At 47.9% G+C, this 13,568-nt stretch overlaps 1 protein-coding gene across 1 annotated transcript in view; it reads right to left on the bottom strand.

Moving 5' to 3' along the window:
* Window positions 1-13,568, bottom strand: part of LOC129842936 (intermembrane lipid transfer protein VPS13C-like) — a 194,313-nt gene that overhangs the window by 165,528 nt on the left and 15,217 nt on the right. Inside the window, 3 exon segments of the mRNA XM_055911643.1 lie at window positions 654-771; window positions 9,912-10,038; window positions 13,052-13,188. Of these exon segments, the coding sequence (XP_055767618.1) occupies window positions 654-771; window positions 9,912-10,038; window positions 13,052-13,188 (382 nt within the window).

Genomic DNA, 13,568 nt, shown 5'->3' with positions numbered 1-13,568 from the left:
TTACCTAGCTCAGCTCCCTCAGCCTGGTTAACAGTCTGGTGTTACCTAGCTATCCTGGTTAACAGCCTGGTGTTACCTAGCCATCCTGGTTAACAGTCTGGTGTTACCTAGCTCAGCCTGGTTACAGCCTGGTGTTACCTAGCCATCCTGGTTAACAGTCTGGTGTTACCTAGCCATCCTGGTTAACAGTCTGGTGTTACCTAGCCATCCTGGTTAACAGCCTGGTGTTACCTAGCTCAGCTCCCTCAGCCTGGTTAACAGCCTGGTGTTACCTAGCCATCCTGGTTAACAGTCTGGTGTTACCTAGCTCAGATCCCTCAGCCTGGTGAACAGCCTGGTGTTACCTAGCCATCCTGGTTAACAGCCTGGTGTTACCTAGCTCAGCTCCCTCAGCCTGGTTAACAGTCTGGTGTTACCTAGCTATCCTGGTTAACAGCCTGGTGTTACCTAGCCATCCTGGTTAACAGCCTGGTGTTACCTAGCTCAGATCCCTCATCCTGGTTAACAGTCTGGTGTTACCTAGCCATCCTGGTTAACAGTCTGGTGTTACCTAGCCATCCTGGTTAACAGCCTGGTGTTACCTAGCCATCCTGGTTAACAGCCTGGTGTTACCTAGCTCAGATCCCTCATCCTGGTTAACAGTCTGGTGTTACCTGGCCATCCTGGTGTCCTTCTCCACCATGCATTTGGCCAGCTGCAGGTTAAAGTCCATGGGCTGCAGGATGTGCTGTATAGAGGAACCACGTTGACGGGCCGTCTTCCACTCCTCACCTGTAGGGACAGACCGGACCAGTGAGGGACAGTCCGGACCAGTGAGGGACAGACCGGACCAGTGAGGGACAGGCCGGACCAGTGAGGGACAGACCGGAACAGTGAGGGACAGAGCTCAGTGGAGAGACCGGAACAGTGAGGGACAGAGCTCAGTGGGGACAGAGACAGTGAGGGACAGAGCTCAGTAGGGACAGAGACAGAAACAGTGAGGGACAGAGCTCAGTGGGGACAGAGACAGAAACAGTGAGGGACAGAGCTCAGTGGGGACAGAGACAGAAACAATGAGGGACAGAGCTCAGTGGACAGAGACAGAAACAGTGAGGGACAGAGCTCAGTGGACAGAGACAGAAACAGTGAGGGACAGAGACAGTGAGGGACAGAGCTCAGTGGACAGAGACAGAAACAGTGAGGGAGCTCAATGGACAGAGACAGAAACAGTGAGGGACAGAGCTCAGTGGGGACAGAGACAGAAACAGTGAGGGACAGAGCTCAGTGGACAGACGGAAACAGTGAGGGACAGAGACAGGAACAGTGAGGGACAGAGACAGAAACAGTGAGGGACAGAGACAGAAACAGTGAGGGACAGAGCTCAGTGGGGACAGAGACAGAAACAGTGAGGGACAGAGACAGAAACAGTGAGGGACAGAGCTCAGTGGGGACAGAGACAGAAACAGTGAGGGACAGAGACAGAAACAGTGAGGGACAGAGCTCAGTGGACAGAGACAGAAACAGTGAGGGACTGAGCTCCGTGGGGACAGAGACAGAAACAGTGAGGGACAGAGACAGGAACAGTGAGGGACAGAGCTCAGTGGACAGAGACAGAAACAGTGAGGGACAGAGCTCAGTGGGGACAGAGACAGAAACAGTGAGGGACAGAGCTCAGTGGACAGAGACAGAAACAGTGAGGGCCAGAGACAGGAACAGTGAGGGACAGAGCTCAGTGGACAGAGACAGAAACAGTGAGGGACAGAGCTCAGTGGGGACAGAGACAGAAACAGTGAGGGACAGAGCTCAGTGGACAGAGACAGAAACAGTGAGGGACAGAGCTCAGTGGACAGAGACAGAAACAGTGAGGGACAGAGCTCAGTGGGGACAGAGACAGAAACAGTGAGGGCCAGAGCTCAGTGGGGACAGAGACAGAAACAGTGAGGGCCAGAGCTCAGTGGGGACAGAGACAGAAACAGTGAGGGCCAGAGCTCAGTGGGGACAGAGACAGAAACAGTGAGGGACAGAGCTCAGTGGGGACAGAGACAGTGAGGGACAGAGCTCAGTGGGGACAGAGACAGAAACAGTGAGGGACAGAGCTCAGTGGGGACAGAAACAGTGAGGGACAGAGCTCAGTGGGGACAGAGACAGAAACAGTGAGGGACAGAGACAGAAACAGAGAGGGACAGAGCTCAGTGGGGACAGAGACAGTGAGGGACAGAGCTCAGTGGGGACAGAGACAGGAACAGTGAGGGACAGAGCTCACCGTTTCATAGTCTACTGCCTCGTGCACATTGCTGCGCACAACGACTATGAGTGAATGTTTGTTTCATAATGACATTAAAACGGGAAAACACTGTTAGAGGGAAAACATCATTAACGGGGAAACACTGTTAGAGGGAAAACATCATTAACGGGGAAACTGAACATCTGAGTGGTTTCATGAGACACAGATGAAAATATCAGTTTGAAATGCAGTAAGGGGGAAGGTCTGGAGATGCAACAACTAGCATGGGTTGCTAATACAGAAGATTTATAGATGCAACAACTAGCATGGGTTGCTAATACAGAAGATCTGGAGATGCAACAACTAGCATGGGTTGCTAATACAGAAGATTTATAGATGCAACAACTAGCATGGGTTGCTAATACAGAAGGTCTGGAGATGCAACAACTAGCATGGGTTGCTAATACAGAAGATCTGGAGATGCAACAACTAGCATGGGTTGCTAATACAGAAGATCTGGAGATGGAACAACTAGCATGGGTTGCTAATACAGAAGGTCTGGAGATGCAACAACTAGCATGGGTTGCTAATACAGAAGATCTGGAGATGCAACAACTAGCATGGGTTGCTAATACAGAAGATCTGGAGATGCATCAACTAGCATGGGTTGCTAATACAGACAATTTATAGATGCAACAACTAGCATGGGTTGCTAATACAGAAGATCTGGAGATGCAACAACTACCATGGGTTGCTAATACAGAATATCTAAAGATGCAACAACTAGCATGGGTTGCTAATACAGAAGAGCTGGAGATGCAACAACTAGCATGGGTTGCTAATACAGAAGATCTGGAGATGCAACAACTAGCATGGGTTGCTAATACAGAAGGTCTATAGATGCAACAACTAGCATGGGTTGCTAATACAGAAGATCTAAAGATGCAACAACTAACATGGGTTGCTAATACAGAAGATCTGGAGATGCAACAACTAGTGTGGGTTGCTAATACAGAAGATTTATAGATGCAACAACTAGCATGGGTTGCTAATACAGAAGATCTGGAGATGCAACAACTAGCATGGGTTGCTAATACAGAAGATCTAAAGATGCAACAACTAGCATGGGGTGCTAATACAGAAGATCTGGAGATGCAACAACTAGCATGGGTTGCTAATACAGAAGATCTGGAGATGCAACAACTAGTGTGGGGTGCTAATACAGAAAATCTAAAGATGCAACAACTAGCATGGGTTGCTAATACAGAAGATCTGGAGATGCAACAACTAGTGTGGGGTGCTAATACAGAAAATCTAAAGATGCAACAACTAGCATGGGTTGCTAATACAGAAGATCTGGAGATGCAACAACTAGTGTGGGTTGATAATACAGAAAATCTAAAGATGCAACAACTAGCATGGGTTGCTAATACAGAAGATCTGGAGATGCAACAACTAGCATGGGTTGCTAATACAGAAGATTTATAGATGAAACAACTAGCATGGGTTGCTAATACAGAAGATCTATAGATGAAACAACTAGCATGGGTTGCTAATACAGAAGATCTATAGATGCAACAACTAGCATGGGTTGCTAATACAGAAGATCTGGAGATGCAACAACTAGCATGGGTTGCTAATACAGAAGATCTGGAGATGCAACAACTAGTGTGGGTTGCTAATACAGAAGATTTATAGATGCAACAACTAGCATGGGTTGCTAATACAGAAGATCTGGAGATGCAACAACTAGCATGGGTTGCTAATACAGAAGATCTAAAGATGCAACAACTAGCATGGGTTGCTAATACAGAAGATCTAAAGATGCAACAGCTAGCATGGGTTGCTAATACAGAAGATCTGGAGATGCAACAACTAGCATGGGGTGCTAATACAGAAGATCTGGAGATGCAACAACTAGCATGGGTTGCTAATACAGAAGATCTGGAGATGCAACAACTAGTGTGGGATGCTAATACAGAAAATCTAAAGATGCAACAACTAGCATGGGTTGCTAATACAGAAGATCTGGAGATGCAACAACTAGTGTGGGTTGCTAATACAGAAAATCTAAAGATGCAACAACTAGCATGGGTTGCTAATACAGAAGATCTGGAGATGCAACAACTAGTGTGGGTTGCTAATACAGAAGATTTATAGATGCAACAACTAGCATGGGTTGCTAATACAGAAGATCTGGAGATGCAACAACTAGCATGGGTTGCTAATACAGAAGATCTGGAGATGCAACAACTAGCATGGGTTGCTAATACAGAAGATTTATAGATGCAACAACTAGCATGGGGTGCTAATACAGAAGATCTGGAGATGCAACAGCTAGCATGGGTTGCTAATACAGACGATCTGGAGATGCAACAACTAGAATGGGTTGCTAATACAGAAGATCTGGAGATGCAACAACTAGCATGGGTTGCTAATACAGAAGATTTATAGATGCAACAACTAGCATGGGTTGCTAATACAGAAGATCTGGAGATGCAACAACTAGCATGGGTTGCTAATACAGAAGATATATAGATGCAACAACTAGCATGGGTTGCTAATACAGAAGATCTGGAGATGCAACAACTAGCATGGGGTGCTAATACAGAAGATTTAAAGATGCAACAGCTAGCATGGGTTGCTAATACAGAAGATCTGGAGATGCAACAACTAGCATGGGTTGCTAATACAGAAGATTTATAGATGCAACAACTAGCATGGGTTGCTAATACAGAAGATCTGGAGATGCAACAACTAGCATGGGGTGCTAATACAGAAGATCTGGAGATGCAACAACTAGCATGGGTTGCTAATACAGAAGGTCTAGAGATGCAACAACTAGCATGGGTTGCTAATACAGAAGATCTGGAGATGCAACAACTAGCATGGGGTGCTAATACAGAAGATCTGGAGATGCAACAACTAGCATGGGTTGCTAATACAGAAGATCTAAAGATGCAACAACTAGCATGGGTTGCTAATACAGAAGATCTGGAGATGCAACAACTAGCATGGGTTGCTAATACAGAAGATCTGGAGATGGAACAACTGGCATGGGTTGCTAATACAGAAGGTCTGGAGATGCAACAACTAGCATGGGTTGCTAATACAGAAGGTCTGGAGATGCAACAACTAGCATGAGTTGCTAATACAGAAGATCTGGAGATGCAACAACTAGCATGGGGTGCTAATACAGAAGATCTGGAGATGCAACAACTAGCATGGGTTGCTAATACAGAAGGTCTAGAGATGCAACAACTAGCATGGGTTGCTAATACAGAAGATCTGGAGATGCAACAACTAGCATGGGGTGCTAATACAGAAGATCTGGAGATGCAACAACTAGCATGGGGTGCTAATACAGAAGATTTATAGATGAAACAACTAGCATGGGTTGCTAATACAGAAGATCTATAGATGCAACAACTAACATGGGTTGCTAATACAGAAGATCTGGAGATGCAACAACTAGCATGGGGTGCTAATACAGAAGGTCTGGAGATGCAACAACTAGCATGGGTTGCTAATACAGATGATTTATAGATGAAACAACTAGCATGGGTTGCTAATACAGAAGATCTATAGATGCAACAACTAGCATGGGTTGCTAATACAGAAGATTTATAGATGCAACAACTAGCATGGGGTGCTAATACAGAAGATCTGGAGATGCAACAACTAGCATGGGTTGCTAATACAGAAGATTTATAGATGCAACAACTAGCATGGGTTGCTAATACAGAAGATTTATAGATGCAACAACTAGCATGGGTTGCTAATACAGAAGATCTATAGATGCAACAACTAGTGTGGATTGCAATACAGAAGGTCTAGAGATGCAACAACTAGCATGGGTTGCTAATACAGACGATATATAGATGCAACAACTAGCATGGGTTGCTAATACAGAAGGTCTGGAGATGCAACAACTAGCATGGGGTGCTAATACAGAAGGTCTATATAGATGCAACAACTAGTGTGGGTTGCTAATACAGAAGGTCTATATAGATGCAACAACTAGCATGGGTTGCTAATACAGAAGATCTGGAGATGCAACAACTAGCATGGGGTGCTAATACAGAAGGTCTGGAGATGCAACAACTAGCATGGGTTGCTAATACAGAAGATTTATAGATGAAACAACTAGCATGGGTTGCTAATACAGAAGATCTATAGATGCAACAACTAGCATGGGTTGCTAATACAGAAGATTTATAGATGCAACAACTAGCATGGGGTGCTAATACAGAAGATCTGGAGATGCAACAACTAGCATGGGTTGCTAATACAGAAGATTTATAGATGCAACAACTAGCATGGGTTGCTAATACAGAAGATTTATAGATGCAACAACTAGCATGGGTTGCTAATACAGAAGATCTATAGATGCAACAACTAGTGTGGATTGCAATACAGAAGGTCTAGAGATGCAACAACTAGCATGGGTTGCTAATACAGACGATATATAGATGCAACAACTAGCATGGGTTGCTAATACAGAAGGTCTGGAGATGCAACAACTAGCATGGGGTGCTAATACAGAAGGTCTATATAGATGCAACAACTAGTGTGGGTTGCTAATACAGAAGGTCTATATAGATGCAACAACTAGCATGGGTTGCTAATACAGAAGGTCTATAGATGCAACAACTAGCATGGGTTGCTAATACAGAAGGTCTATAGATGCAACAACTAGCATGGGTTGCTAATACAGAAGATCTGGAGATGCAACAACTAGCATGGGGTGCTAATACAGAAGATCTGGAGATGCAACAACTAGCATGGGGTGCTAATACGGAAGATCTGGAGATGCAACAACTAGCATGGGGTGCTAATACAGTGTGTATATGATTGTGCCTTTGGCTACTGGACAATGAAATAAAGTTGAAAACCAATAGAACATGAGAGAAAAAGACTAGTGGTTTCAATGGTACATGGAAGTCTTTATAAAACAAAAGACTAGTGGTTTCAATGGTATATATCTTTATAAAACAATAGACTACTGGTTTCTATGGTATATGTCTTAATAAAACACTAGACTACTGGTTTCTATGGTACATGTCTTTATAAAACAATAGACTAGTGGTTTCAATGGTATATGTCTTAATAAAACAATAGACTACTGGTTTCCATGGTATATGGAAGTCTGTATAAAACAATTATTGCCTGCATGTTTGGTAGGATTTAACCGAGCACACCTTGGAGCAAGCTAAGACACGCCTCATAATATGTAGTAAAACATTCAGGTTTCAAACAATGAAGTATACGTTCTTAAAATGCATACTGCCTCCAGCTCGTTGCAAAGAGGAGTGTGACGTGCTGAAGCCTGCCTAGTGGGAAGCCTGCCTAGTGGGAAGCCTGCCTAGTGGGAAGCGCGCTTCAAGTGACCAGTTAAGAAATATAAAAGGTTGCTCTGTTTAAATATTGGACATCAAAACCGTTTTTAAACAAGTAATTGCATTTAGAGTTGTTGCTCAGTGATTTGGCTTATGAAAGGCAGCTTAGCAGACGGGCAGTCTGCCGCTGTGTGATCAGCTGTAGCAGCACCGCTGTATGGTCAGCTGTAGCAGCACCGCTGTGTGTGCTCAGCTGTAGCAGCTGTATGATCAGCTGTAGCAGCACCGCTGTGTGATCAGCTGTAGCAGCTGTATGATCAGCTGTAGCAGCACCGCTGTGTGATCAGCTGTAGCAGCTGTATGATCAGCTGTAGCAGCACCGCTGTATGATCAGCTGTAGCAGCTGTATGATCAGCTGTAGCAGCACCGCTGTGTGTGCTCAGCTGTAGCAGCTGTATGATCAGCTGTAGCAGCACCGCTGTGTGATCAGCTGTAGCAGCTGTATGATCAACTGTAGCAGCACCGCTGTATGATCAGCTGTAGCAGCTGTATGATCAGCTGTAGCAGCACCGCTGTGTGATCAGCTGTAGCAGCTGTATGATCAGCTGTAGCAGCACCGCTGTATGATCAGCTGTAGCAGCTGTATGATCAGCTGTAGCAGCACCGCTGTATGATCAGCTGCAGCAGCACCGCTGTATGATCAGCTGCAGCAGCGACGCTGTGTGATCAGCTGTAGCAGCACCGCTGTATGATCAGCTGTAGCAGCACCGCTGTATGATCAGCTGTAGCAGCACCGCTGTGTGATCAGCTGTAGCAGCACCGCTGTATGGTCAGCTGTAGCAGCACCGCTGTGTGATCACCGCTGTATGATCAGCTGTAGCAGCACCGCTGTGTGATCAGCTGTAGCAGCACCGCTGTATGATCAGCTGTAGCAGCCACGCTGTATGATCAGCTGTAGCAGCCACGCTGTGTGATCAGCTGTAGCAGCACCGCTGTGTGATCAGCTGTAGCAGCACCGCTGTGTGATCAGCTGTAGCAGCACCGCTGTATGATCAGCTGTAGCAGCACCGCTGTGTGATCAGCTGTAGCAGCACCGCTGTGTGATCAGCTGTAGCAGCACCGCTGTGTGATCAGCTGTAGCGGCACCGCTGTATGATCAGCTGTAGCGGCACCGCTGTATGATCAGCTGTAGCGGCACCGCTGTGTGATCAGCTGTAGCGGCGCCGCTGTGTGATCAGCTGTAGCAGCGGCGCTGTGTGATCAGCTGTAGCAGCTCCGCTGTGTGATCAGCTGTAGCAGCCCCGCTGTGTGATCAGCTGTAGCAGCTCCGCTGTGTGATCAGCTGTAGCAGCACCGCTGTGTGATCAGCTGTAGCAGCACCGCTGTATGATCAGCTGTAGCAGCACCACTGTGTGATCAGCTGTAGCAGCACCACTGTGTGATCAGCTGTAGCAGCACCACTGTGTGATCAGCTGTAGCAGCACCGCTGTGTGAGCAGCTGTAGCAGCACCGCTGTGTGATCAGCTGTAGCAGCACCGCTGTATGATCAGCTGTAGCAGCACCACTGTGTGATCAGCTGTAGCAGCACCACTGTGTGATCAGCTGTAGCAGCACCACTGTGTGATCAGCTGTAGCAGCACCGCTGTGTGAGCAGCTGTAGCAGCCCCGCTGTATGACCAGCTGTAGCAGCACCGCTGTGTGATCAGCTGTAGCAGCACCGCTGTGTGATCAGCTGCAGCAGCGCCGCTGTATGATCAGCTGCAGCAGCCCCGCTGTGTGATCAGCTGTAGCAGCACCGCTGTGTGATCAGCTGTAGCAGCACCGCTGTGTGATCAGCTGCAGCAGCGCCGCTGTATGATCAGCTGTAGCAGCTCCGCTGTGTGATCAGCTGTAGCAGCACCGCTGTGTGATCAGCTGTAGCAGCTCCGCTGTGTGATCAGCTGTAGCAGCACCGCTGTGTGATCAGCTGTAGCAGCCCCGCTGTGTGATCAGCTGTAGCAGCTCCGCTGTGTGACCAGCTGTAGCAGCTCCGCTGTGTGATCAGCTGTAGCAGCCCCGCTGTGTGATCAGCTGTAGCAGCTCCGCTGTGTGATCAGCTGTAGCAGCACCGCTGTGTGATCAGCTGTAGCAGCACCGCTGTATGATCAGCTGTAGCAGCCCCGCTGTATGATCAGCTGTAGCAGCCCCTCTCTCTCTACATCCACTCATATTCCTCCCATCAATCAACAGGCTCAAATGTATTATTATTTCACAATGGGATCTTCTATTTCCTTCTCCCGGAGACAATTATATTTATCTGCTTTTCATTTTTTTGTATTGGCTATTACCGGCTAACGGAAACCCCGGTGTGTGTGTGTGTGTGTGTGTACCTGACTTGCTGTAAAGGACCTGGACACTGCGTAGCTCCAGTGAGTACTTCTCGTAGGCACGGTCCATAATCTCATCCAGGGAACTGAAACTGGGTGATTGGGGGTTCCCCTGGTCCACACTCACCAGCTACACACACACACACACACACACACACACACACACACACACACACACACACACACACACACACACACACACACACACACACACACACACACACACACACACACACACACACACACACACACACACACACACACACACCTTTAAAATTATGACACAATAAAACAATAGGGTGTTGTTGCCGTCATTATTCTAGAACCTGTCTGCTCTCACCTGTAGACTACCCGTCTGCTCTCACCTGTAGACTACCCGTCTGCTCTCACCTGTAGACTACCCGTCTGCTCTCACCTGTAGACTACCCGTCTGCTCTCACCTGTAGACTACCCGTCTGCTCTCACCTGTAGACTACCAGTCTGCTCTCACCTGTAGACTACCAGTCTGCTCTCACCTGTAGACTACCCGTCTGCTCTCACCTGTAGACTACCCGTCTGCTCTCACCTGTAGACTACCCGTCTGCTCTCACCTGTAGACTACCCGTCTGCTCTCACCTGTAGACTACCATTCTGCTCTCACCTGTAGACTACCAGTCTGCTCTCACCTGTAGACTACCAGTCTGTTCTCACCTGTAGACTACCCGTCTGCTCTCACCTGTAGACTACCAGTCTGCTCTCACCTGTAGACTACCCGTCTGCTCTCACCTGTAGACTACCCGTCTGCTCTCACCTGTAGACTACCCGTCTGCTCTCACCTGTAGACTACCAGTCTGCTCTCACCTGTAGACTACCTGTCTGTTCTCACCTGTAGACTACCAGTCTGTTCTCACCTGTAGACTACCAGTCTGTTCTCACCTGTAGACTACCCCGTCTGCTCTCACCTGTAGACTACCCCGTCTGCTCTCACCTGTAGACTACCCGTCTGCTCTCACCTGTAGACTACCCGTCTGCTCTCACCTGTAGACTACCCGTCTGCTCTCACCTGTAGACTACCCGTCTGCTCTCACCTGTAGACTACCCGTCTGCTCTCACCTGTAGACTACCCGTCTGCTCTCACCTGTAGACTACCCGTCTGCTCTCACCTGTAGACTACCCGTCTGCTCTCACCTGTAGACTACTCGTCTGTTCTCACATATAGACTATCCGTCTGTTCTCACTTGTAGACTACCTGTCTGCTCTCACCTGTAGACTACCTGTCTGCTCTCACCTGTAGACTATCCGTCTGTTCTCACCTGTAGACTACCTGTCTGTTCTCACCTGTAGACTACCTGTCTGTTCTCACCTGTAGACTACCTGTCTGCTCTCACCTGTAGACTACCTGTCTGCTCTCACCTGTAGACTACCTGTCTGCTCTCACCTGTAGACTATCCGTCTGCTCTCACCTGTAGACTACCTGTCTGTTCTCACCTGTAGACTACCTGTCTGTTCTCACCTGTAGACTACCTGTCTGTTCTCACCTGTAGACTACCTGTCTGTTCTCACCTGTAGACTACCTGTCTGTTCTCACCTGTAGACTACCTGTCTGTTCTCACCTGTAGACTACCTGTCTGTTCTCACCTGTAGACTACCTGTCTGTTCTCACCTGTAGACTACCTGTCTGTTCTCACCTGTAGACTACCTGTCTGTTCTCACCTGTAGACTACCTGTCTGTTCTCACCTGTAGACTACCTGTCTGTTCTCACCTGTAGACTACCTGTCTGTTCTCACCTGTAGACTACCCGTCTGCTCTCACCTGTAGACTACCAGTCTGCTCTCACCTGTAGACTACCCGCCTGCTCTCACCTGTAGACTACCCGCCTGCTCTCACCTGTAGACTACCAGTCTGCTCTCACCTGTAGACTACCCGCCTGCTCTCACCTGTAGACTACCCGCCTGCTCTCACCTGTAGACTACCAGTCTGCTCTCACCTGTAGACTACCAGTCTGCTCTCACCTGTAGACTACCAGTCTGTTCTCACCTGTAGACTACCAGTCTGCTCTCACCTGTAGACTACCCGTCTGCTCTCACCTGTAGACTACCAGTCTGTTCTCACCTGTAGACTACCAGTCTGTTCTCACCTGTAGACTACCCATCTGCTCTCACCTGTAGACTACCCGTCTGCTCTCACCTGTAGACTACCCGTCTGCTCTCACCTGTAGACTACCAGTCTGTTCTCACCTGTAGACTACCAGTCTGTTCTCACCTGTAGACTACCCATCTGCTCTCACCTGTAGACTACCCGTCTGCTCTCACCTGTAGACTACCTGTCTGTTCTCACCTGTAGACTACCAGTCTGTTCTCACCTGTAGACTACCCATCTGCTCTCACCTGTAGACTACCCGTCTGCTCTCACCTGTAGACTACCTGTCTGTTCTCACCTGTAGACTACCCGTCTGCTCTCACCTGTAGACTACCAGTCTGCTCTCGCCTGTAGACTACCCGTCTGCTCTCGCCTGTAGACTACCCGTCTGCTCTCGCCTGTAGACTACCCGTCTGCTCTCACCTGTAGACTACCCGTCTGCTCTCGCCTGCAGACTACCCGTCTGTTCTCACCTGTAGACTACCCGTCTGTTCTCACCTGTAGACTACCAGTCTGTTCTCACCTGTAGACTACCCGTCTGTTCTCACCTGTAGACTACCCGTCTGTTCTCACCTGTAGACTGTTCTCACCTGTAGACTACCCGTCTGTTCTCACCTGTAGACTGTTCTCACCTGTAGACTACCCGTCTGCTCTCGCCTGCAGACTACCCGTCTGTTCTCACCTGTAGACTACCCGTCTGTTCTCACCTGTAGACTACCAGTCTGTTCTCACCTGTAGACTACCCGTCTGTTCTCACCTGTAGACTACCCGTCTGTTCTCACCTGTAGACTGTTCTCACCTGTAGACTACCCGTCTGTTCTCACCTGTAGACTACCCGTCTGCTCTCACCTGTAGACTACCAGTCTGTTCTCACCTGTAGACTACCCGTCTGCTCTCACCTGTAGACTACCAGTCTGCTCTCACCTGTAGACTACCCGTCTGTTCTCACCTGTAGACTACCCGTCTGCTCTCACCTGTAGACTACCCGTCTGTTCTCACCTGTAGACTACCCGTCTGCTCTCACCTGTAGACTACCAAAGTCTATGATCATCAGGTCAGACTTGGCGTGGTAGAAGCCAGACTTAGGCACCAGCAGGTATGAAGGCTTTAGGTCAATCTTCAGGTCCAGAACCTTCCGGGTCTCAATGATGTGAGACAGACCTGCACAGAGGACACAACAATCATCAATAGATGTTAGATAATGTAGATAATATAGAACCAGCCAGAGATAAACATCTACCTGGCACTGTGTGTTTGACTATGCCTATGACGGCTGTAATAACATCTTATGTAGCAGTTATAGAAGCTTTATGAACACATACGTAATGTGTTTCCTGTTTCTCTGTACCCACCAGTGGCTGTCAAAGTGTTTCCTGTTTCCTGTACCCACCAGTGGCTGTTAAAAAGTGTTACCTGTTTCCAGTATCCACCAGTGGCTGTCATAAAGTGTTTCCTGTTTCCTGTACCAACCAGTGGCTGTCATAAGGTGTTTCCTGTTTCCTGTACCCACCAGTGGCTGTATTAAAGTGTTTCCTGTTTCC

The sequence above is a fragment of the Salvelinus fontinalis genome, unplaced genomic scaffold (assembly GCF_029448725.1).
Source record: "Salvelinus fontinalis isolate EN_2023a unplaced genomic scaffold, ASM2944872v1 scaffold_0075, whole genome shotgun sequence".
NCBI classification, from domain to species: Eukaryota; Metazoa; Chordata; class Actinopteri; order Salmoniformes; family Salmonidae; genus Salvelinus; species Salvelinus fontinalis.
This window is presented reverse-complemented; position numbering and strand designations above follow the sequence as displayed.